The sequence below is a fragment of the Chelon labrosus genome (genome assembly GCF_963514085.1).
Source record: "Chelon labrosus genome assembly, chromosome: 5".
Lineage (NCBI taxonomy): Eukaryota > Metazoa > Chordata > Actinopteri > Mugiliformes > Mugilidae > Chelon > Chelon labrosus.
The window spans coordinates 12,296,919-12,320,004 of NC_140341.1; the positions used below are offsets into that span (position 1 = coordinate 12,296,919).

Below are 23,086 nucleotides of genomic sequence, written 5' to 3' on the forward strand. Positions count from 1 at the left end.
ATTTCGTATCAAGTATAAAAGGGTGAGTTTAAGCAAACTTGGCAACCTCGTTGGACAGTTTCAGTTTCGTTTCCTGCGAGACCTCATCGGCATAAAAAGATGACTCAGAAGCACAAGACAATAAATGAGTTTCGACATGTAGGTATCGTTTAGTCAGGGGTGGAGGACGTGCACAGATGTTTTACTTAAGGCAAAATACTAAAGTTTCGAAAATACTGCATAACAAATACAATACATGCACTGAAAATGTTAAGTACAAAGGTAACATTAAATTCAAATATTCGTTAATTGCAATAGCCCATTTCAGAAGTTTCACATCCAAACTAGATCTACTAGTTTTTTAGACTATGAATTAACACTGGACTAATCTAACATTTACTTGCATAGCGTGTAACTTTTGAAACTCTAAACTAGGGCCCATATTTAACAGTTTTTACTATATGTAAACATACTTGTAAAATAGGGCTGACCATAAGTTTGTGGACAGTTTGCTTCTCAATACTGTGACATTTAGGAGCTATGCTCAACTTTAATACATGAAGTTTAGGTTGTACACGAAGCATTTAGGTGACAAGTTTCCAGTATTTGTCTCTCAAAATCTGTCTTTATTGAAAATACTCTGTTACCTAAAATTGTACTTAAGTAGTAGTACAATAAAGTACTACTACTACAGCAGTTAGTGCAGTGACATGGCATCAAGCCTGCAAATTTCAACACACAAATCAAAGGGACTGCGAATGATTGATCATAAGTCGTTTATGTAAAAAAATTTGACAAGTCACAAAGTAGTGACATCACCATACTCAATGTACAATATATCATCTCCATTAACAAACATTTCAAGACAGACGGACATTAATGAACAATATCTACATTCAGAACCCTCTGCAGGGAATAAGTTAGCGCTATACAGTGACCTCTGATTATTAACATTAAGAATTGGTTTTAAACCGTCGCATATAGGAAAACCCAGGAAGAGTTTACCGGTGAAAGGACAAAAGCTCACACACACAAAGTTTGGACAGCTGGTGGTTGAACAAGTCTAACGATGACAACGGACAGACAGAAACTCCCCCTCCCCTTATCTTCCTGCAAACAGGCTGGAAATACCCCCATAAGGGGAAAATTTAAAAGTGGCGGGATACATGTGAGCGTTTCTCACAAATAAATACACCTGTAAAGAGGATAGAGAAGTGACATTCATTCAAGCTATGTACAAACAGTACATCTCTCTCTTTCTCTCCCTCTTTATTTATTTACAGTAACAGTTGAAATATGAACATATAAACTGCAGGGTAAATTAGTGCAAATGAAGACAACTATCATCTACATGTGATCACTAATCTTTCCCCGCTTTTAATGTGAACAGAAATAGATGCGTTACCAGCGATCAGTCCTGCTGACCCATTCATACGTGTGTGTTACATTATAGTCACATGGATTCACTGCCTTTATAAAAATAAACAGACATGTACGTGACTAGAGGAAGATTCATTTCCTATACTGTGAAGTTCACTGGTGTATCCGTATGCTGGCACAACAGTTAAATCTAGACATTGTCTTATGTTGTGATAAAAATAATGGAAAAAAAAAAATACAGCTTTCTGTATGTGCAGACAAAATCCATAGGAGCACTGATGTTGGCAACACAGCACAGATAGCGACACGATGCTAGCATTCAAGAGCTCGGTTTGATGATGGGGGAAGTGCTGAGGCGTTCAGGGTTTGATGTCAGAGAAGCTTGCGTAGGTCTCGCTGCAGCTGGACGATGTGCTGAGGTTTCCAGATCCACTGCCTTCTGTGGGAAAGACACGAACGTACAGAAGAGTTATTTCAGCTGTACCTATTAAATGTTCACTCGTTTGATTTGGAATCTGTGTGTGTTTGAATACCTGAGCTGGTGAGAGACTGGCAAGACTTTGACTTTCCAATGAACGTGATAAGATTAGCAGCAGCGACCCAGGCCTCCTTTGACGAGTTCAGGTTGCGCACAAACCTGGACACAAAAGCGCTATTACAGCAGTGCCGCTATGAGATATATTTTTATTTCTCTGAGTTGGCGGCATCCTCACCACTGTCCGTCCTCCCCCTCCTTGACCAGCTGCACCGTGTCTCCGCTTTTCACAGAGAGCTCTTGAGCGCCACCCATCTCATAGTCGGCCATCACTGTGTATTTCCCAGCACACTGTTCATGGTGTTCAAAGGAAAGATAAGAAGCAGACGAGGATACACAGTTAAATTATTACCTTGGAAGAAAAACACATCAACTGCCCATCACTAGCAGTGGTGAGCACAGTGAAAAATTTAGCAGCTAAAAAGAAATCAGGAATTAATGAGAGCTAATCGACTAAAATCAGAACGAATGAAGTCTGTATAAGCTGCCCCGTTTTGTGGTATTCACAAGTGCATTTATACACCCTTCATTATGTCAACCCAATTGTTAGCTTGCTAACTGGTGCTTCTAGATACCAAGAGTGACTTTCCGCTGATGCCACCCCATGAACGACAAGCATCTTGCATGCGTGACTTTCATTTTCTTAACTACGTATGAGCTGATGAGATCCACTGGCAGTATTACATTCATCAGACGATCAGAACCTAAGATTTGTGGTAACAGTGGCGTGTCCCACCTGGACGTGGAACATTTTGTTGTTTTCGAGAAAGCTGCCCTTATTAAGTCTTAAGGGAAAGTTTATGTGGATCTCTCAAGACTGGTGCATTAGTGACAGTCTTTTGCAATTAAAAAATGAAGTTCTATATAGACTGTTGGTGACTTTTAAAGGGGAATTACTGTTTTTTACAACCTGGACCTCATTTCTGACATAAAATACGATCATTTACTCACCCATATAACTTTGCTGTCATTTGGAGTCGTTCAGAAGATATTTAGATCCAGCGTAGCGACATGTATATCCATATAGTGGGAGTGACTGGGGCACCGAAACGCAGCCTCTAAATAACGCATTATCTGCCACAATACTCGGTCGTTTCACCAATATTTTGTTATGATACGCTAGTGCTATTCCCCGTTGAGTCCGGAGTTACCTGTTATCATCATCCGGGGTCTGTAGATTGACCTACTAACCTCTGACCTGGATGATGTCATCTCTGAGCGCCGTGCGCACCCGCGGAGGTCGGCTTGTTTACCTGTAATTTGGCTGAATATTTTTCCGAGTCTGAGGTTGTGGCAACGACTTTGTTTATGAAGGACGTCCTTACCGTTTTGAGCCAGAGTATACGGATGAGGAGACCATGGAAAGGGGGATGCGGAGGCAGAGAGAGGAACAGCTGGCCAAAGAACAACAAACCGCTGCATGTCCGTGAATATTAAACAGGTAACTCTGAACTGCATGTCAGGTCATAGCACTAGCGTATCATAACAAAATATTGGTGAAATGGACGGAGTTTCGCGGCAGATAATGTGTTATTTAGAGGCTGCGTTTCAGTGCCCCAGTCACTCCCACTATATGGATATACACAGATGTAAATATCTTCCAAATGACATCAAAGTTATATGGGTGAGTAAATGATGGTATTTTATGCCAGAAATAAGGTCCAGGTTGTAAAAAAGGGTAATTCCCCTTTAAGTGAAAACAAATGTGTGCAACTAGTTTTTGTCACTTAAGAGGAGAGTGTACGGACGATTTATTTCCTAGATAACTCTAACCCTGCCACATATCTAACAAAAGAAGACTCAAGGCCTCAGTCCCAACGCTGCGGTTGGAAAGCCGACATCCATGTGTCACACACAGTGGCTCACCAGCTTCTTGATATTTTCATCCTCTGGGTCAGAGTTAAGAGGATCCTCAGCGCTGGAATAGCCATCATGCTCCTCTGAGGCGTCCAGTGACAGGGAGGTCTTGTTCCAGCCTGCAGAGAAGAGGAAAGCACAGGTGTTTAATTGATAGCAACGTGTGACCGGCATTGACAGGTCTTAGCGTGACAGAGAGTGAAGAAGAACCACAAAAAGCTCCTTTTATTAGAGAAGGAAGAACCGCTAAACCCAGGAATCCCAGCATGACACGATCAGTTCCACTACACACCAATGATTAATTAGACTGGCATGCAACTTCAAATGTGAAACTCTCTAACTCAAAAAAAACAAAAGGAATAAAGTGGCAGGCAACCATCCCTCTACATCAGTGGGTGTCTTCTATGATATGAAAGGAGTGTGCAAAAGACAAAGAAAAAACAGAGGCTGCCCATAAAGGGTTTATAGTGCCGAAACAGCGGGTCTGACACAAGGCTATCGTGAGCGAGCTACTGCCAGTATACCTCTCCACTTTGTCTGTAAAAGACTAGAGGTGCTGAACCAACTGGCTCTGCTCAGGTGGAGGGGAGGAGGACCTGTATCTGGTGGACAGGAGGCAATGGAAACAAAGCTAGTCACTTGCCCTGCAGCAGGAGCAGCAGCTGCTAATTAAACTTAGCAACGTTTAAAGCCTTGTTAATGCTTGACAGGTAATGTGAGATACAGTAGTATGCAGTTGTTGGGTAGTATGTAGTCGTCGCTGAACACGCTAGCTACCTTTGAAGCCGAATGGTGTGGGATCGCTCTGGCGTTTCGTCTTGTGATCTGGGCTGGTGGGAGATCCTACCATTGAGCAAGAAAAGGAGAGTCAACAAAGACGTCGCCACCAAAATATCAGCACTTAAAAGAAATATTTTGATGAGAAAAGCACAAATGTCACGAAGAAAACAGCTCACTTTGAGCTCAGACTAAAATGACACACACAGGAAACAACAGCTGAGGAAAGATAACTAACACAGAGGTGGAAAAATGAGTTCTAGTAAGAACAACGTTCAATATGGCAATGCTTTTTAAAGGCAACATCTCACCAGACATTTTAACATAACACAGGAGGAAAGGTTAAGGCTGTTTACACACTGTCATGACTCAGTGGGAAACTTGAGTGAGAATAAATATTAGAGAACACTCCTGTGCCAGGTTAAAATGTTTGCTGAGAATAAAAGCATTGCACTGGGTGGACTAAATCTTGGGTCTAGAGCTGTGTGATACCTTGTGATGGGATGGTTATCATGGGTAATGTAAAACTTTTGTCATCAGTGCCTGCAGGCTCTGTGGAGGGAAGCATGTCTTTAAAATATAGCAGACATTACATCCTCCAGAGGAACAGTTCAACATGTTGGGATACTGCTTCTTTCGCTTACTTGCTGAGAGTTAGATGGAAAGATAAGGCTCTCATGTCTGTGCAGTAAGGAGCAGGTTAGCTTAGCTTAGCACAAAGACTAGAAATAGGTGGGCGAGTAGAAAAAATAAGAGAATAAGCAAACTAAAAAAAAAAAAATCTAGATCTCACTTGCTTTATTTTGTCCACACAAATGCTAAAGTTGTTTTAAGTAGGGTTATACTTTTCATTTAACTCTTGCCAACACAGTGAATAGTTTCCAACCTGGCTTCAATTGAATGGAAACATGCTTTTTCTGATTCTACAATGGTATGATATGCCAGATGTGAAACTGATGATCGCCTGCAGTTACCTTTCTGAGCTTTGAGGTTACTGAAGCCCTGTAAAGTAAAGCGCTTTTTAGCCACAGCAGCTCTGTCTGAGGTCGGGCTTGTCACAGCCTCATCTGACCCAGAGGAAACGCAAGAAGGCGGGACAGACAGACAGACAGACAGACAGACAGGAAGGAAGGAGGTAAGTTAAACAAGTGTTAAGAGGAGAAATCAACAAAGAGGAGAAATGTTAACAAGAGGTTAAGACTCGGGCCAACCTTTCAAAGTGCAATACTACGTAGTTTGTACAACACATGCACTACTACAAAGGCTACAAAGTAGATTTATGTCTATCTGGATCTATCTTGGTATCATTTTTCACCTTTAGCTGAGGGCTTTGGTGACGAGGATGAATTGACATCAGGGCTGCAGGGCTCAGCTTTCTTCTCCTCTCCCTTTTTAAAGCTCTTTTGACCGCTCTTGAATGGGCTGCGGGGCGACAAAAGTGGAACATCAGACGCTGAGGTTACCTCTGGAAGGCGCTAGTCCTTATCATCCATAATACAAAATTAAAAAAAAAATGTGAGAGAATAAACAAGGCAGGGGTCGCAGGCTTACCTGAGATTTACTGTTCCAGTGGGCACAGGTGGAAACTGGAAAACCTGGTCTGGAGCTCTCTGCTGGCTGGCTTCTGAGAGACACAAAGGGAGATCAACCACCAACAATATCTCTCTCATGGCAGATTAATGTGTCTTGGGCTTTATAATACATTAACGCACCTCTGAATGCCTGCAGCTGGGTTGTCAGAACCTTCCTGATCTCATTTACCCAAGTGGTTTTTACTTCAGCCGTTGGCGCCTGAAATGCAACAATAAAACATATTTACGGGCTCCACATAAAACTTTAAAATGTTCATTACTAGCATCAGCGTATTATTGCCTTGTGTTTATTTACCTGAACAATATAGACTTCTTCTCTGGAGTTGCACCACACTTCAAACTTTTTGTTGTCGCCCTTTGCGTTCTCCGTAATGCCCACAGCACTCATCTGTCGCAATAAACAGCGGAGGAAATATAAACCTCTCTCATTTTATGGATAAAAGCGGATAAAAAAATAAGTGTTAGACAAGTGACTGCAGCTGCAGAGGCGCTCACACTCAGCGACTGTTTGAAGCTGTACGAGGGAGCCTTCTCGTAGCCCTCCCCGTTCTCCTCCCTCCTCTTGCAGAAGAGCAGGGCCTTCTCGTGCAGGAAGAGGTGTCTCTGCATGGGCTTGAAACGGGCCAGATCTTTAACCTTGGCGTGACCTTTCTTGTGCTCCGTCCACACGCTGAAGGACCCTTGCATCAGCAGCTTACCCAGATCGCTCAGGTTACCCTGAGAAAGGAAAGAGTTCCAAGGGGAAATATTAGATGTGTTTTAAATGCATCTATGTGGTATATTCAGATAAATATGTCCATCGTCTGAATAATATGTTAAATGTAAGCTTGGAAGCAGCTGCCAGGCACAGACAGGAACTTCCTTTTGAAGAACAAAGCACCTGCTCTTTTTGTCTCAATTTCAAACTTCTCATGTTACTTACCTCCTTTGTTTCCATCCACCTATCATGAATAAAGTGACAGCGAAACTCAAAAGGGGGTGATGGCTTTGTGATTTTTAATATTAATGATTATAACACATCTCCCATATAAATCCGATATCCGAGCTGCAATCGTTTGTCTGATTTCTAGCGGGGAAATTTAAAACTGAAGAGGCAAAATGACTTTTTAAAGCAAAATGTAAATGGTTGCCTAATGCATGTAATATATCTTGAAACATGATGAGAATAAAAAATAAAAAAATCATCTGTATCTGAAGATTAGAGGCAAGGAGCATGTGGTTGCAGAGAAGTTTTTTTTTCTAATGTTTGAAACACCTGATAACGTTCCTCCTTCCTTCCTTGAGTCTATATTAATAATTTGTGTTTAATTATAGACATGCTTTATATGAAGGCTTTCTGTTTCTATATTATGTCTCTGTTCTCTTACCAAACTGTTTAGAAAATTCTGATTATATTTATTGTTATTTAACCACTTTTATGTGACATATCATTGTGTTAATAATATGCAGACCCCACCCAGAGTTGTTCTTATTTAACATCAGATTCAAAGGTTGGTCAGTGTTTAATATAATGTCCTCGACTCATCTCAAAGCGTTCATGCTTCATAAGCCGAGGCCTGTTTAATATCTCACCTCGTATCCCGTAATGGCGATGAGGTGCATGGAGTCGTTGACAGCTTTGAGGATGCCCAAGATGGAGGTCAGTGCCTCCTGCAGGTCGTCAGCTCCCTCACAGCTCTTACTGTACTTCAGCATTTCCTGCATTATGAAACACATAACGAAGCAGCTCACAGCAACGACGGGTAAAACAAAGATCACACTTTTTAAAAGGCCAATCAGTACGTGAGAAACGATTCATACCTTCAGTAGCAGCTGATATTTTGTAATCCTCTGAACAGGCTTCAGCAGGTACGAATCTAAGCCCAGTTTATGTTCCAGCTTTTTCTGACACTCCTAATGCAATAAAAAAATAAAAGAACATTGTTAAACAAAGCATAAAGTTAAAAATGTGCTGTCACTTGGAAGAAAGTTCGTTCACCTGGAAGAAAGCGCAGTCGGAGCACTGCCTCCACAGGCTCTCAGAGCGAGGCTTGTTGTGACAGTACTTCTCATAGATCTGCAGGTCTGTCATCTGAGGAAAACGGGAAAAACATTTTATATAAAGGAAACCTCGACTTTGGCACAGTTAAGAGTCACTTTTCTGCATTTAAAATCCACTCACCCTCTCTAGAAAACACCTTCCAACCAACTCGGGGTAGTCGGTGTACTGCTCCAACTCCCTCAGAAAAGTTCTGGAAGAAAGAAGAATAAGAGAAGGAGACTGATGAAAATGCCTTCTGCCTTGGTTCGCCATCAAAATGTCAAGTCATAGTGTGGATATCATCAGTGACAACCAGATGGCGCTCAGTCACCTTTTGTGGAAGTGGTAAATTTCCGGCATGTTGCCAAAAAGAATCTCCTTTTTGTTCTGCAGAGGCGCAGGGATGAGGTGAGACATGGCTGGATTATCCATCTCAGAGGCATATCCCTAAAACACACAAAAAAACATTAAACTCCAGGCGAATGTGACAGACAAGAGGACAGAAAACTCTTCTTCTTCTGTGCCGTGAATAAACACCTGCAGCACACAGAGCAGCTCCTCCACGTACGCTCTTTCGGTTTCCAGCAGCTCGTTCATGACGTGCCTGCGGACAGAAGGAGAACAGAAAGTGAGACAGGTACAAAGGCAAACAGAGAGGCTGAATAAAGGATTTGGTGTGCTCAGAAATGATAGATGCACAGCGCTACAGATAATGGGATAACCGCTTTCACACAGTCCATCTGCTGTGTAATTTGATTACAGATGAAAGAGTTGGGGCTGATCCCTCACCGCCTGAGCACCGCCAGGTTCTCCTCCTCCTCCGACAGAGAGACATGTCTGCTGTTACTGTCTCCGTTCTGCAGTTGGCCGTTTCCCTGGGAAATATGGAATAATAACAAAAATAAACTGTGATAAGCGACAGACCACGCATACTTAGGAGAGTTAAGTGGAAGACGGCGTACAGACACAGAATCACAACACTCACTTTTTCACAGCCGTTACCAGAGTCTGTCTCTGGACAGTTTTTCTCCTGTTGTCCTCTGTGTGCTGTGGAGGAGGAAACAAATCATCAGTTTTTAAGCTATTAACCATGAGGAAGAACATTTTGACCTGCTCAATCCATCTGCTGATGTCAGTAGAACTAGAGCTTCAATGTGTGTTTTAGTTGGTCATTGTATTTGAAAGCACTACACACTCACAAGATGTATTTAATGTTTTTGAGCAGCAGATATTTTGTCTTTTTTTGTGTGTGTATCTTGATATGGGGTCATTTTGCACTATTTGTTACACAATACATTATTTTAAATCTAAATAAACATGTACATTTGCCACTTAATTCTATTATAGCTCCTATTAAAATACTTATTCAAAAGACGTTTTAAAAACTTTAATGAAATGAGTGTCGCCTTGTCTCTCTGGGGCTTTATCGTGCTGATGGAGATTTAACTTAATCAAAACTGCAGAATTTATGCGAATTACATTTTGCTGTAATGTTGCAGCAATAAAGTCCAGACACTAGCAAGGAAGTAGCAAACAGATGCCAAAGAAATTCAGCATGCAGGATAAATTTATATTCTTGACAAATGAGAAAAATTCAGGATCGGTCTGTTACTGTGCTCAGGTCCTCTAGTTTTTTATACACTAATACATTAAAATCTTTTTGTGAATAACTTTTACAAACACAGTTTACTTTATTAAGTCACTGTACCTTCTTTACAATTTCTGTTTTAGATGTGAAGATAATTTTTTTCTTAAATATCAATCAGACTGGTGATAACAGTTCAACCCTAACATGTGATCTGAAAATGTTTGGAAGGTTATTGTTAGAACTGTAATGTTATTATTAAGCACTCATATTGCCAAATGCAAGTATTTGTACTTGGTCTGACAAAAAAAATCATATTGGTGCATCCCTAATTATATTGTTCAGAGTATATATCATGCTGCCATTACATTCATGCAAAGGCCCTGAAGGAGAAGAGATTAATGCTGAAATTTACATTAAAAGCAAAGAGTTTTCATTTCTTTTTTCTTATTTTTAAATAAAATGATGTACCTCTCTCTCTCCCAATAATTATTTTTTTTGTGTGAAAAAATCTTTAAAGGTTTAAGTGTTTTCCATCGACTCAGCAAAGTGATAGTTCTAATTGCGGAAAAGACTATTTAAATGTAGAGTTAGCTAACATACACATGTAAAGGCTATACTAAAAGAAAGAAGAGAGCACCGATGTGTGAAATAAACAGGTCAGTGTGTAAAGACTGACCAGGTGAGCTGAGAGGGGATTTGATGAAGGCTTCGGGTCTCGGGGCTACAGGCTGCACGGGCCTCGTTTGTTTGGCTGCAAGCTTCTTGAGGCTGATCCTCCTCTTGTCAAACATCTCCTGCATGGACGCCTGCTTCTGGAAAACTTTCTCCACTTGGTCCTGACACACAGGAAGTCATCAGAGGAGTGCCGTTAATATTTGATGCTTGTTTAAGTGATTTTTCAGCAGGTAAACACAATATTTTGAGACCTGATGCCATGCTGATCTGATCTGAGAGTGATGTTTAAATGCTTTCACCCTCTTACCCTGAACTGCTGGTTCAGCACGGTCTCATACTCCGTCCAGATGGTGCTCAGATCCGTCATTTGATTTTGGTCTGTGTTATCCAGGTAACGCTCCAGCTCCTGCAGGGCTAGCTCCGCCCCCTCGTGTGACTGACACTTGTCCACTGGCTGAGATGCCAGCAGGTATATTCCATCATCAACACATTTAGACGCCTGGAGAGGACAGCAGAGGAGGAAGAAAGTTTTAATAAAAAAAAAATTGACAAACACAAAGTGTCTACGTGTGTGTCGTCGTCCCACCTTCTCCAACCGGTGGTGCAGCTCCATGGCTTTGAGTAGGTGGTCCTTCTTGGCCTTCGTGCTGCTACGAATATTCTCACTCATTGATCTGAGCTCGCTGCTCTTGGGCTGGATGGAGTCCTCAGCATAGTGGGAGTTCTGGATCAGTTCGTCGCCCTCTCGAGACAAGGTCAAGGCTCTGTCCAGAATCTCCTACAGACCAGGGTGGAGGGACACATCAGTTCTTCTGATAAACTACAGATTTTGACCAAATTATCATATATAACTATAATCATATTCAGTTATAGCTTTAATTCTCAAATCAGTTTGCTTTTAAATATATTTCATAAAGTTTTCACAAATGTCAAATGTTTTGAACCTTATTAGACGTGAACTGCTACAACATCTAAAGCCCTGTGTAGCTACAACCAGATGTTCATGCCATGGTAGGACAAAGCCTGAATTGTGAGGCGCTGGGTGTGACTTACATTGACTCTTTCCTCATAGCTGGTGAATTCACAGAAGATGTGGTCAGCGTGGGCCGGGCTGATCCCCACTTCAGAGAAGGTTGCAAGTTTCTCAGACACCTGATCCAGCAGAGCCCTCACCTGCAGCAGAAACACCACAGTCAGTTGTTTTTCCCCCCACAAGTTTAAAAGGGATCAGGGTGATTGAAGTCTAGCACGCTGAGCTGAGTCCAACTCACCTCTCTGTAGTTATGCTCAAAGTAACGCAGTTGGAGGCACTGCTCCAGTTTGGTCTGATGCCTCACCCAGAACTCATCGAAAGCCCTTTCTGTCTCGTCCAGCTGAGACAGCAGTCTGACAGAAGAGGCGGGAAAGAGAAAAGAGATGGACTGTTAAATAAAAGCAGAGCAGGGAAATGAGTTGTTTGGATTTTCTTGTGTCTCTCTCTGTGTGTGTGTGTGTGTGTGTGTGTGTGTGTGTGTGTGTGTGTGTGTGTGTGTGTGTGGGTGTGTGCGTGTGTGTGTGTGTGTGCGCGCGCGCATGTGCATGTTATGGAGAGCTAACGATAGTTGACATGAGGATCAGTGCTTTGTAGGATGCCTAAAATACTGACTGACCTCAAAGAACACTGGCTTGACAACTATTCATTCTTTGTTACATTGATGGTTTATCTCTATTACTTTTATTATAGCCTAACTATGGTGGCATTATAGTTAGTATAACAGGTGTGTCTAGTAAAATTAGTACAAGATGTTGGCACTGAGGCTCTTCTGCAGAAGTTTCTCTTATGCCTTTCTTGGTTTCTTGCAAAGGCCCAGTGTTCCTCTCTTTCTTTTCTACACGTCTGCATCACTCTCCTTTGTCTCTTGATTTGCTTCTTGGCGTGTCTCTTTTCATTTCCACTTTCACTCTCCAACACTTCCCAACAAAACACTTCTCAATACTTCCCTATTGGTCGTTACGCTGCCCTCTCATCTATAATCAAGGTTAAAAAGTCACCTATTAATTAGTTCCCCCTATTAATTACTGTTAAAATATACATTCACTCCAAATGACCAAAGAAATGACTAAAAAGAACAATTGTCTTAACATGTCTTATTTTTCTTGTCTTGTTCATGGTACAAATGATTTTAAGTTACCAATTAAAACAGTGAATAGTACGTTTATCTTAATAATAAGACTTTGTATTCGGTTTGCAAGTGTATAATTGCTGGATCTCAAGCTTTTGGAGTTACAAGACAAAAGCAGAAGATAAATCTGTGGTAATCTTGATTTATGTTCGACTATAGATTCATTTCAACAGTTGTGTTTGCACCAGTGGTTCTAACCTTTGTACTGTAGCTAGGTTCTCCAGTTCATCCTGGTTCATGTTGTGGTCTGGGTCTCGCACTACGGGCTCGTTGATGCTCTCCAACAGCCTGCCGCCCTGACCCAGAGCCACCAGTATGTCCTCCTGTAGGTAAACAGACATCATTCACAATCAGACAGTGAATATACTGCATACACATACATACACAGAAATAAAGCTAACAGCTTGAATGGTGTTACCTTCATTTTGTCTTTCTTGCTGGTGTGCGTGCTCAGCAGGATGGTTGTGGCCTGGATCTCATTTGGGAGTTCAGTTTCTGCCAGCTCGGTCCCAAATGATTGCAGGGTCTGTGCTGTTTTCTTTACCATCAACGCAAAGCCTTCAATAGCCTGAAGCATGCAAGGTAGAGCAGAGATTTGATGATGAGAATCAAGAAAAGAAACACATTAACAGTGACAATTCCTTTGGATTCAAGCGCTTTCACGTCAGTAGACAGTATTTAACTGTATGTGCCTACAGTGCGATGTGAGATCCACTTCTCATGGCAGTACTCCTGTGTTCCTCCGAGTTCCTGGGTCAGCTGGGTACGGTCGATATACGAGTGCAGCTCAGAAATAGAGCTCAGCATGATCACCTGAAAGAGAAACGCCTTCATTACACACATGACATTCGCTTTTGAACTTGTTGCCGTCAGACTGGACCAGTTGCGCCATACGCACCGGCACCTTCATCTTGAACTCATCCTTGTTGAACTTGAAAAGGATGTCGGAGAGTGTGCGCTGCAGGAGGGCGGTGGGCCTCAAAACCAGAACCAGCTGGAGGTTCCCTGGGAAGGAGCCCTGAAATTAGAAAGCAGACGGAGGTTGTTACTTATGTAACAGAGCATATATTATACTCCTCCATCGCAAGGAAATGATACATCACTCTGCAGCAGGACATGTTCTGTTCTTTCCGCAGACAGCCGGCACTACATTATTCCTCCCTTTTGTCTGTGCTTCGCTGTCCCATGTGAAAATTCTTGCTCAAGCATGCGAGGAAGCTTGCGGAGATCCAGAGAATGAGGAAAATGCGGGGGATGCAGGGCAGGGACATCAATCTTTATGTCTCGGGGATGCTATTAGATGAATAATGAGGTAAAAGGAATCTTCATAGCTGCGTGGAGGCACGTGAATTCAGGTTCTCTCTGTACCCAGCTGACATCGTTAAGTTAAATTGTCGTTGTTTTGATGCTGATCTGTTCAGAAGGAATGCAGCTCAAGTTTTGAATGGTTGCTTCTGAATGTTCTTTACTCATCCTGTTTATTTCTTTAGACTTTTAAGGGAGATTTATGGTTGTGATTTGGAGCAACGAATTCTGAATAAAATTAACCTTTTTTGTACACAGAAAAAAAGAGATTCACCTTTAACGACACATTCAGCATAAGGAAAACCCATCCAACCAAGCAATGCCGTTTGACTGGATGCCTTCAGACCATCCCCTTAATATTTATCACGCTACGTATCAACAACACGCTCAGCTCGGCCAACAGAGCCAATCAAATGCCAATTAAAATGTCACGACTGACACCCTCCGAGAGGCTACATCGTGCTGTGAAAGCAGTTGGATGTTAGTCGAGGGTCGACACTGATCTCTCCTCCGGAGGCTGCACAATTGTTAATGCAGCTTTAATTAGCTAATGACCTAAATGGACGGCTCGCCTGATTGGCTATCGCCTCACCCCCCTTGCTTGCGAGTGAGTTGGGGAATGCTGGTCTAAGCATTTGTCGCAGCGAATACATTGCTCATAAAAAAAATCTCTCGGGGAAAGGCACTGTTAATGGACTTAATAAATCAATTCAGCGTTTGTCCTTGCTGACCTGCTGGAAGAAGGAAGATAACTGTGCTGAAAATGGTCGTTCACCATCTGGAAAGGTGAAACCTGCATTCTGTGGAACACGCAACCCAGTAGCAGTAGGCGTTACCATACGACAAAGAAGGAGCTGTTATTCTGTGGATTCGTGATTAATGGATTTGGCAATGTTGAGGAGCAAAATCAGAAAAATGCAGATGAAAGACTAAGTCTGGCAAGATGCTATGTTTTTTTTCTTCTTCATCAACAAATCCTATTAAAAGATCCAAATTAATATCTGGATGCTTATTAATCTTTCTTAACACTCCCGTGCAGCTGATTTACTTTACTCCTCTGTGCCATACAGCTGAGTGGTTGCCCAAAAACTATTAAAACTACATTAATGTGCCATAACATTGCACTGGGTGATTTAAGGTTTAATGAGGATCACTGTGTGCACTGTTGACATTCCTTATAGAAATCTGCAGAGGAAAATACACTTTTGTTTCTCAAAATATACAGACTCTTTTTCTTTTTTTCAAAGGTAAATTATTTCCTACACCAACTGGACACTCTAGTTGCTTAAACAGGAATAAATTATGTTTTCAAAGACAAAAGAGTGACAAGAACACTGCAGAGCATCTTCAGTCTTACCCTTTATATGTATAATGTAGCTTCTAACCACTCAACCATGCTGCAGTCGCTGGCAGTCATAGTCATGGTCTACTTGTTCTTTGTCCTTTGTCTATGGCTGGCGCGCGCGCGCGCGCGCACGCGCGCACGCGCACACACACACACACACACACACACACACACACACACACACACACACACACACACACACACACACACACACACACACACACACGCAGACACGCAGACACACACACCTAAGAGAGGAGCCAGATAAATGGCAAGCTACGGGGACTGGCTCTAGACTTAATTAGGACCACTCTATGAACACTTTCTGTCTACTGTGTCTGCAGCTTGCCTTGAAAACTAACTGACCCACATTCACATGCACATATGTATACATACAAAAACACAATGCAGACAGACAAAAAGACAATGAGTAACAACCTTGTTTGCTTACCATATGGATCCACATACTCACTAAAGAACCTCTCCACTACAAACAGACAGGACCAGTTTTCACCGTCGTGTACTTAGCAGCGTTGGCTGAATCAAACAGGACATTATTGAAGGGCTGACTGAATGCTGCCTATTAGCGGCCTGTCAACCTATAAATGTGCCCCTTATGGGATTAATAAAGGCTGATTCAATTTGAAATGACTGAGTGGTTCTAGCGTGTCTCTGGAGACGGCGGGTGGCGATATTCATCTTTTTGTGTATCTGTCTTTGAGTTGATTTATTATATACATACCAGTATCCCCAAAACAGTGCTGTTATAGGTAGAAACCTTTAACTAAAACAGCGTTATGTGATTATTTTTATCTTTAGTTTCCATTATAATGTCAACAATAGACATTTCTATACTACCTGGCAGCTAAATGGAAAATAAAGAGCTGCCAAGCTGCATGAATCAGGGTGCCTGTTAACAGTCCATTGTTTTAGCTGGAAAAAAAAAAAGCAATACGCTGAGAGATTGTAAGAGAGGATGATCCAGTCCACCCCCACCCATGTACACACTATGGAGCACTGCCAGTGGTCCATCACCTATAAAGAGAGAGCTAAAAACAGAGACACTCTGGATTATTGTCCACAAGGATAGCTTAGACCAACCAAAACTGAGAGAGCAGAAGCCTCTGGAAACTTCCACAGCATGAATGTTATGACTACATCTCAAGAAAAAAGTGTGATTATATGTAATGAAAATAGTGATAGGAGAGGGAATTATGTGCCAGCAGCCCCCCCCCCCCCCATCCCTTCCTGCAGGGGCATGCTGCAGCTGATAACAGTGCAGACAAAAGTAAAAGAAGACAAAGGCAAATACTCGTTGGTTGGTGGTTTCTCTTAAAAAATAAAAAAAACACAGCACACGAGTCCTTGAACAAGACCAGTCATCCTTTATAATGTCTCATCATTTAAACTAGCTAATTTATTTAATATTTAAAAAGAGAAATCTGTGATCTGAAATCAATTTGGAGCGAGGTGATGAGTGAGACATTTAAATTAACGTGTGAACAAAAGCCTCATAATCCCCTTCTGTCTTTTTTTTTTGGCCTGCGACTGTTTATTTTCCCCCGTAGCTATGGAAACACATGGCAGGCTGTGATGGTGATGGGAGACAGTTTAAGGATGTGGTTGGCTCATATCAGTCCCCCCAGGGTGGGAGCGATATTAGTGGTGGTGCTGTGAAAAAGAGACGGGGGTGTTCTAACACCGTTCTATGACCTGAAGAGCCTCTTCCTCGCATGGATGACGGTACAACGCCAGCGCCTCTCAATCCCCGGTCCCCTCACTCTGACAGCTGATTTAATGGCTCTCCAACAGAGACTCAAAGACATTCACTCAAGACAATTCAGTCTTCGGAGAAAACTTACTGCGATACGAAGCAGGGTCCCCTTGACAGCTGCCCATCGGTCTTGCCGCCGATCAATGACCAGGATGAAACCTACGCCCGTAGACGACAAGCTGGAAACACAGAAGGCCACATGTTCAACACAAACTATACAGAGATGACTTTAGCTTGATGGATATAGAGACAGTCTGTACTACATCATAACTCCTTGCAACCACAAAGGGCAGAAAAGTAGTGAGTCCTCAAGAGTTCAAAGGCCAAAAAACTTTATTACAGTTTCCTCTGTGACACTGCAGTGAAGTAAACTGCTGTTCAAAGTTGTTCTTGTGTTACTATTAGAGAGCTGGTGCAGTCCATAAAAGGAGATACTGTGAAGCACCTTCAGATTTCTTGGCCATCAGCCTCCAGCACCCCCCCGCCGCACTCCTCTATGGTCCCAGGAGAGTGGGGGGTTTGCATGGTTTACAACAACCAATGACAACTGCACGTGCAACTCACTAGCAGACTCCTTTATGCATACCTGAAAACATGATGCATCCACAGCATAGGCGTACATGAGCAACGAATTACCTTTCATGCAGAAATATCCCAGTAATCCTCAAACATTTTTCTTCATATCAATCATTCTGCAAGTATTTTCTGCGCAGATGAAGTGATGCCACAGTGTAGGCAAAAATAAAACAAAACACAGTAGATGAGAGAGAGTCCAGCGTGCTGTGCTGTTTGAAGTAGAGGGAGCCAAATGCTTCAGACCATCACTGATTCCAGCTTCTGCAACCCCCTCCCTTGCACTGGATCTGCAAACTGCCCAATGGGAGACTGTCAGCTGCCAGGACAAGAGCCAATCACATGGCTGCAAAGTCACAGGCACCTCCAGCATCCAATCAGCACATGAGCAGTTTCATATCTTACTGACAAGCTGTATGTTTATGTATGACTGCCCCCCCGAACACATGCTTTCTCTTATTTTTGCGCTTTCATCTCTTCCTTCTCTCTTCCTCCATCATCCTCACTTCTCGACCAGGCATTCAATCATCTACGGGGACTCTCGCAGCCACTGGGACTTTCAGAGCTCTACATCTCAGCTGCAGAAGATGAGGAGGAGGAGGGGTGGAAAGGGACAAGAGCTTTTCTGCCTCTGAGACATTTACGACTGTCGGCATGAGGGGGTGGATGCTGAAGATAAAGCATCAGATATTGAGGAAAAATAACATTAGAAGAACCTTCTCTGCAGCCCTCTGCAGCGTCCTTAAAACCGCAACCACCCAAGCTGTATATCCAATCTGTCCGTCTCACATATAAACTGTTTAATTTAAATATTCACAGACATTGCCTGGTGATCTTGCGGCCGTGTGAGTGCCCTTAAAATGATTACATTCCTCAGGACAAAGTGTGTAGAAGCACCGCGAGCTGTGTGTTGAGCTGTGAAAAAGCTCTGCCTAATGGCAATAAAGAGATGGGGGGAATTTTCTGCATGAATGCATATGCAGACATCGCAACACACACGCTGCTACACCCTCCCCTTCTTCTTGCATATTATGGTGCAGAGGAAAGAGGGTCTTAGAAGGGTGAGGAGTTGTTCAACTAAAAACTTAGCCTTAGTGTGAGTTCTGTACCTCTTTAAATACAAACTGATGAAACTAGATTCATGCGTGCATCCACAGTGAAAAACCAAGGGAAGATTGAAGTGACACATCCCAGACATCAGCCCAATAAGCATGCAGATGGATGTTAAGAGAAAATCAACATTTAGAATTATGTCTGCAATTAATATTGATCCAAAGGTATACATATCAAACAAGCAGCAGCTGCTGAAGGTCATAATACGCAGATGTAGGACTGGACTTTGTGTGGCCTGCTGGGGGTGTCAGTCCCTCAGGTAGCTGCAGCCATCTGTCTGCGCGCTTACAACAGCTTGAGGCTCAGGAATATCTCCGTGGATGACGCTCCTCCAGATTCAGAGTGGCCAAACAGTAGGTGAATTTACAATAGATGCAAAATAGAATCAGCCTCTTAAAAACTTCACTTTGTAGTGTTTGTTAACAGTGATAGCTCCAGTACAAAACAAAAAAAGATGAAGAAATCTATACTGACATCCCACCTGGAGGCCTACGAACACAAACTCTTGCATGCCGTAACTCAGATGCATGCCTCTGTGAGTTCATCTCACGTGTAAACGCACTTTCTATTGCTCAGCAGTCTGTATGCATTATTCAGATTCAACCAGTCAGATTCACTGCAGTCTCTATTTTTACACTCTTAGCCGTCGCAGGCAGGATGAAGGAAGGGCGGGACAGACAGGAGGAAGGGCTGAATCAAGAAACTGAAAGATTAAACAGTGAGAAAATATAAAAAAAATAAATAACAGGGACATTTGGAGGGAAGGATGGTTTCACACCTTTTCCTCTTCCCCCCTTGTCTCATCAGGGCAGACCAGATGAGATGAGGTGATATGCAGATATTACAGGAATACCAACCTCATCTCCTGTTGCAGATATTTATACAACAACTGAATCTTTTCCAGTGAATATAAGCAGAAGTGAAGCAGTGACTAAGCATCCGCTGCCACCTACTGGCAGACTTCATAAAGTATTTATCAGCAGAGTTGTGCAGTGCAGTGGGACGAAGGTAGAAGCAAAAATAAATAAATAGTGGTGATACAAGAGATGAAGAATCTAAAATGCATGTGTGCTTACATGTGACAACAAGCCGGCGAGGGAACTCACCTGGGCACGCTCGTCAGGTACGTCAGCACGTTGTGAAATTCTCTGTCAGAGATCTCCCCAAACGAAGGGAATTCTGGGAACACGATGATGGGGCTGCCGTTATCTCCTCTACCGCCTGAGAAAAAGAAAAAGAAGGCGATTAAAACAGAATATATGAATGACAACATCAGAAACCATTGAAGCTTAGGCTCAGGTGATCAATCTGAGCAAAAGCAAAACGCCTTTTGACACATTACAACCAAGATAAAGAGAGAAACAAAGAAAGCACTGCAGAAGAAACTGTGTCCACAGGGGGGCGCTGATGGTGGGGATTATATCATTAGTGAACGCAGGAGTGAACGCACACAAATGAATAATGAAAATTTTGAAATAACAAATGTGTCACGATGTTAAAAGTGGAATAATATGACACCTAGTAGTTGCTCTATATTTGGATTAAAAAACCTGTCATATCATTATCTTTATCCTTATTAATTAACTGGAGACGAGTTTGGCACTTGGGAATCTGCTTCCTCAGAACTGTGTATGAAAGATTTGATCACAATCATATGGATCCAATATTGTCAACTCCTGACTGGTGCACAGTCTGTGACATAGCTGTTTCTTTGCCTGAACCTCCCTCTCACTTCAAACCAATGAGAAGATTACTGAGACAGAATATATATAATTTATGTGAAATAACCACAAACGTTGGCAGAAAGCTCCGTGGGACTCAACAGAAACGTCCACTTGACACTGATTTTAGATGAAATGATAAAGTGCAGTTACAATGAGCTGCCAGAAAGAGAGATGCTGCCGTGTTTGCGCGCACTAATTGATGTTGACACCGACTACCTCACCTCACTCATACACACAAACACTGTCTCCCTCCCGCGTGTGGAACAGCTGCTCTGTCAGTGAATGTGACTGGAATATCAATCTGCTTTGCCTTTTCTTCTCTCATCACTATAGCAACAGCAAGTGCATGGTCATGGTTTCAGCGTCTGCTGAGATCTTTGTCTGCTAAATGGTTCCAGACTCGGCTGCAGACACAAGGTTACCTCTTCCACCCACACACAGAGAGAGAGGGAGAGGTCATTTTTATATGACGGGAGGAACGGTTCGAATAGGTGTCACAAACGTTGTGTAATAAGGACACTTCCCGACACACAAACATGAGGATTATCACTATCCGGACATGAAGAGGCAGGTTGTAAAAATAGTAACAGGGCAACTAGACAAGCGGCGAAGAGGAAAAAGAACGGACGTGGCATTTGAATAGCAAATCATAACTGACCATGCAAATATGAAGAGGGGTGGTTAAGACGAAAATAATTGCTGAATGACTGAAGTTAGATTAGAAGCAAAAAGAGCAATTGACAAAAAGTAGAAACACATATGCCTTTATAACGTCAAACAAGCAGAGAGGGGAAAAAAATATAAAAAGTGTCACCTGAGAGGAAGGCAAACTGCTTTTTGAGGTCGGGGGTAATGTCAGCAGCACGGAGAGGACTGCTGTCCAGCTGCATGATGTCATCTGCAGAAGAAAAGAGAAATGCATTTATTAGTAAAGCATCTGAGCTCATTAAACCAGGAAGTCTGAGAAAACCGTGTTAAGGGATTTTAATGATCAAGTTAACATTAATGTTTTCTCATTTTAGTGAGGTCCTGCTTTGGCATATGCTGATTCAGGGTCATTGTTTACCGGGACACTTACTGGAACTGAGCCATATTTAATTCCCGTTGTGGTTTCCCTACAGCGACGATTCAAAATATCTGCTCTGACAAAGATCTACTGCCACTTAAAGCATACAATTCCCAATTCTCAAGATTAACGGTGGTCTCTGACTCATCTGAATATGATCAGAGTCATTTATCTTCGTTGTCAGGTCGCACAGATCTGATTGAGACGACATGCAGTCTTGATAATTTAACAGGATTTGTTAACAGCTCTCTGCTCCCCATGCTCCCTCTTTATACAGATTAAAATAATCAGATTTAAGGTTTATTCCCCAAGTTAGAGATGGAGATTTTGATTATTCTGAGAATCACACTGGGGGTTGGAGTGACTAGTAGACTAGCTAGTGACTTTATGGAAAAGGTACAGACGGTGTCATTACAAATATGAACTATAACTTGACTGAGCACTTTGTCAGTGACAGTTGTGGGTGAACAATAACTCCCGTGTCGTTTGCAATTTGCACATGTTTTGTGTGTATTGTCCATGTTGTTGCTCTCTGTACCTTTTAATTGCCCATCAGGGACAAATAAAGTGTTTTGAATTGAATTGAATGCACAGTTTTACAGCAGGCTTATTTCCATTATGCTCTTGTCAACTCGGATGATATGAAACAAAGCGCAGAGATACAAATGAAATAAATATGGAAAACTCAAACAGTCATGTCAGTCTGTTAGCTGCTGGCCCTCATGAATATGAATCAAAGGCCCTGAAACAAAAGCGTTAAATCTTCTGCTGAACTTTGACCAGTTTCGGTTGTTTCCCAAGAGAGTTTCTGTGTTTGTGTTGTGTTCTCTCCGCTCCTTTCACAAACTCTGATGTGGGCGACGCTCGGAGACAGAAACTACTTCTGCACACCAATCAGGACTTAGCAATAATCGATTAATCCGACAGCAGTTGTGGGGTTGCTGCTTGCTGCCGTTGCCAGGCACCCATTAATGAAGTCTGAGTCAAGCTCGCCCACACAGCCCCGATGAAACTAACTGCCCAGAGTTTTGATTGAACAAATAAAGAATCGTGTTTTCCCTTTAGTTGTCACTCAGTTACACGGTATATCAGTTAAATATTTGTGATGTAGAGAAGCACATAGGTGGGACAACAGGCAAGACCAGTATCCCCTTAATGTGCAACACATGCATCGATTTATTCTGAAATATCAAGTATTCCTCAGTAAACACAAACTGGCCAAAGTTCAACTTGAAATTGAGAGCTAGAGAGCAAAAAGGCAAAACAGATCAATACAAAACACATGTTGAAGCAGCTACTATTGTATTACGTTTCTCTGGCAGATGTAAGGCTAACTGTACTCATTCAACGCATCATTTTACATCATTCAAGGGGAATAGAACTGTTTACAGGCAAGGCATCTGTAGAAATAGTAAATAGTAAAGGGCTTCACAATGTTTCCCATTCACACGCGTGTTCACACACCAATGGCAGCAGAGCAGGTGCTCGTCTATGTGCTTTATCACCTGAGCTGCAGCTACACGCATAATGTATTCATCCTTTAAACATAAAATAAACAAATCGCTCATTCAGCTCAGTGGATCTAATAAACCACTCCATCCATACACCGATCAGCCCCAAC

The 23,086-nt window shown here is 42.3% G+C and overlaps 1 protein-coding gene across 8 annotated transcripts; it reads right to left on the reverse strand.

Moving 5' to 3' along the window:
- Positions 1-121: 121 nt before the first annotated feature.
- mcf2lb (mcf.2 cell line derived transforming sequence-like b) lies at positions 122-21,293 on the reverse strand. 8 transcript variants are annotated; one of them, XM_084545358.1, is made up of 33 exons: positions 21,214-21,293; positions 19,782-19,896; positions 17,078-17,168; positions 13,464-13,583; positions 13,262-13,378; positions 12,984-13,133; positions 12,764-12,888; positions 11,675-11,789; positions 11,457-11,576; positions 10,990-11,181; positions 10,711-10,902; positions 10,405-10,564; positions 9,126-9,187; positions 8,930-9,015; positions 8,678-8,744; positions 8,472-8,587; positions 8,282-8,351; positions 8,099-8,191; positions 7,921-8,013; positions 7,693-7,818; positions 6,616-6,837; positions 6,416-6,508; positions 6,241-6,319; positions 6,080-6,149; positions 5,844-5,950; positions 5,503-5,595; positions 5,021-5,080; positions 4,529-4,594; positions 4,276-4,353; positions 3,761-3,870; positions 2,073-2,185; positions 1,893-1,996; positions 122-1,798 (listed from the first exon to the last, which is right to left on the reverse strand). In XM_084545358.1, the coding sequence occupies exons 1-33, from the start codon at positions 21,287-21,289 to the stop codon at positions 1,719-1,721; spliced, it is 3,561 nt and encodes a 1,186-aa protein (XP_084401484.1). In that variant the 5' UTR covers positions 21,290-21,293; the 3' UTR covers positions 122-1,718. The 8 variants fall into 8 exon arrangements, with proteins under 8 accessions (XP_084401484.1, XP_084401483.1, XP_084401485.1 ...); XM_084545357.1 differs by having other exon boundaries at positions 6,080-6,152; XM_084545359.1 differs by lacking the exon at positions 5,021-5,080 and having other exon boundaries at positions 6,080-6,152.
- Positions 21,294-23,086: the final 1,793 nt, after the last annotated feature.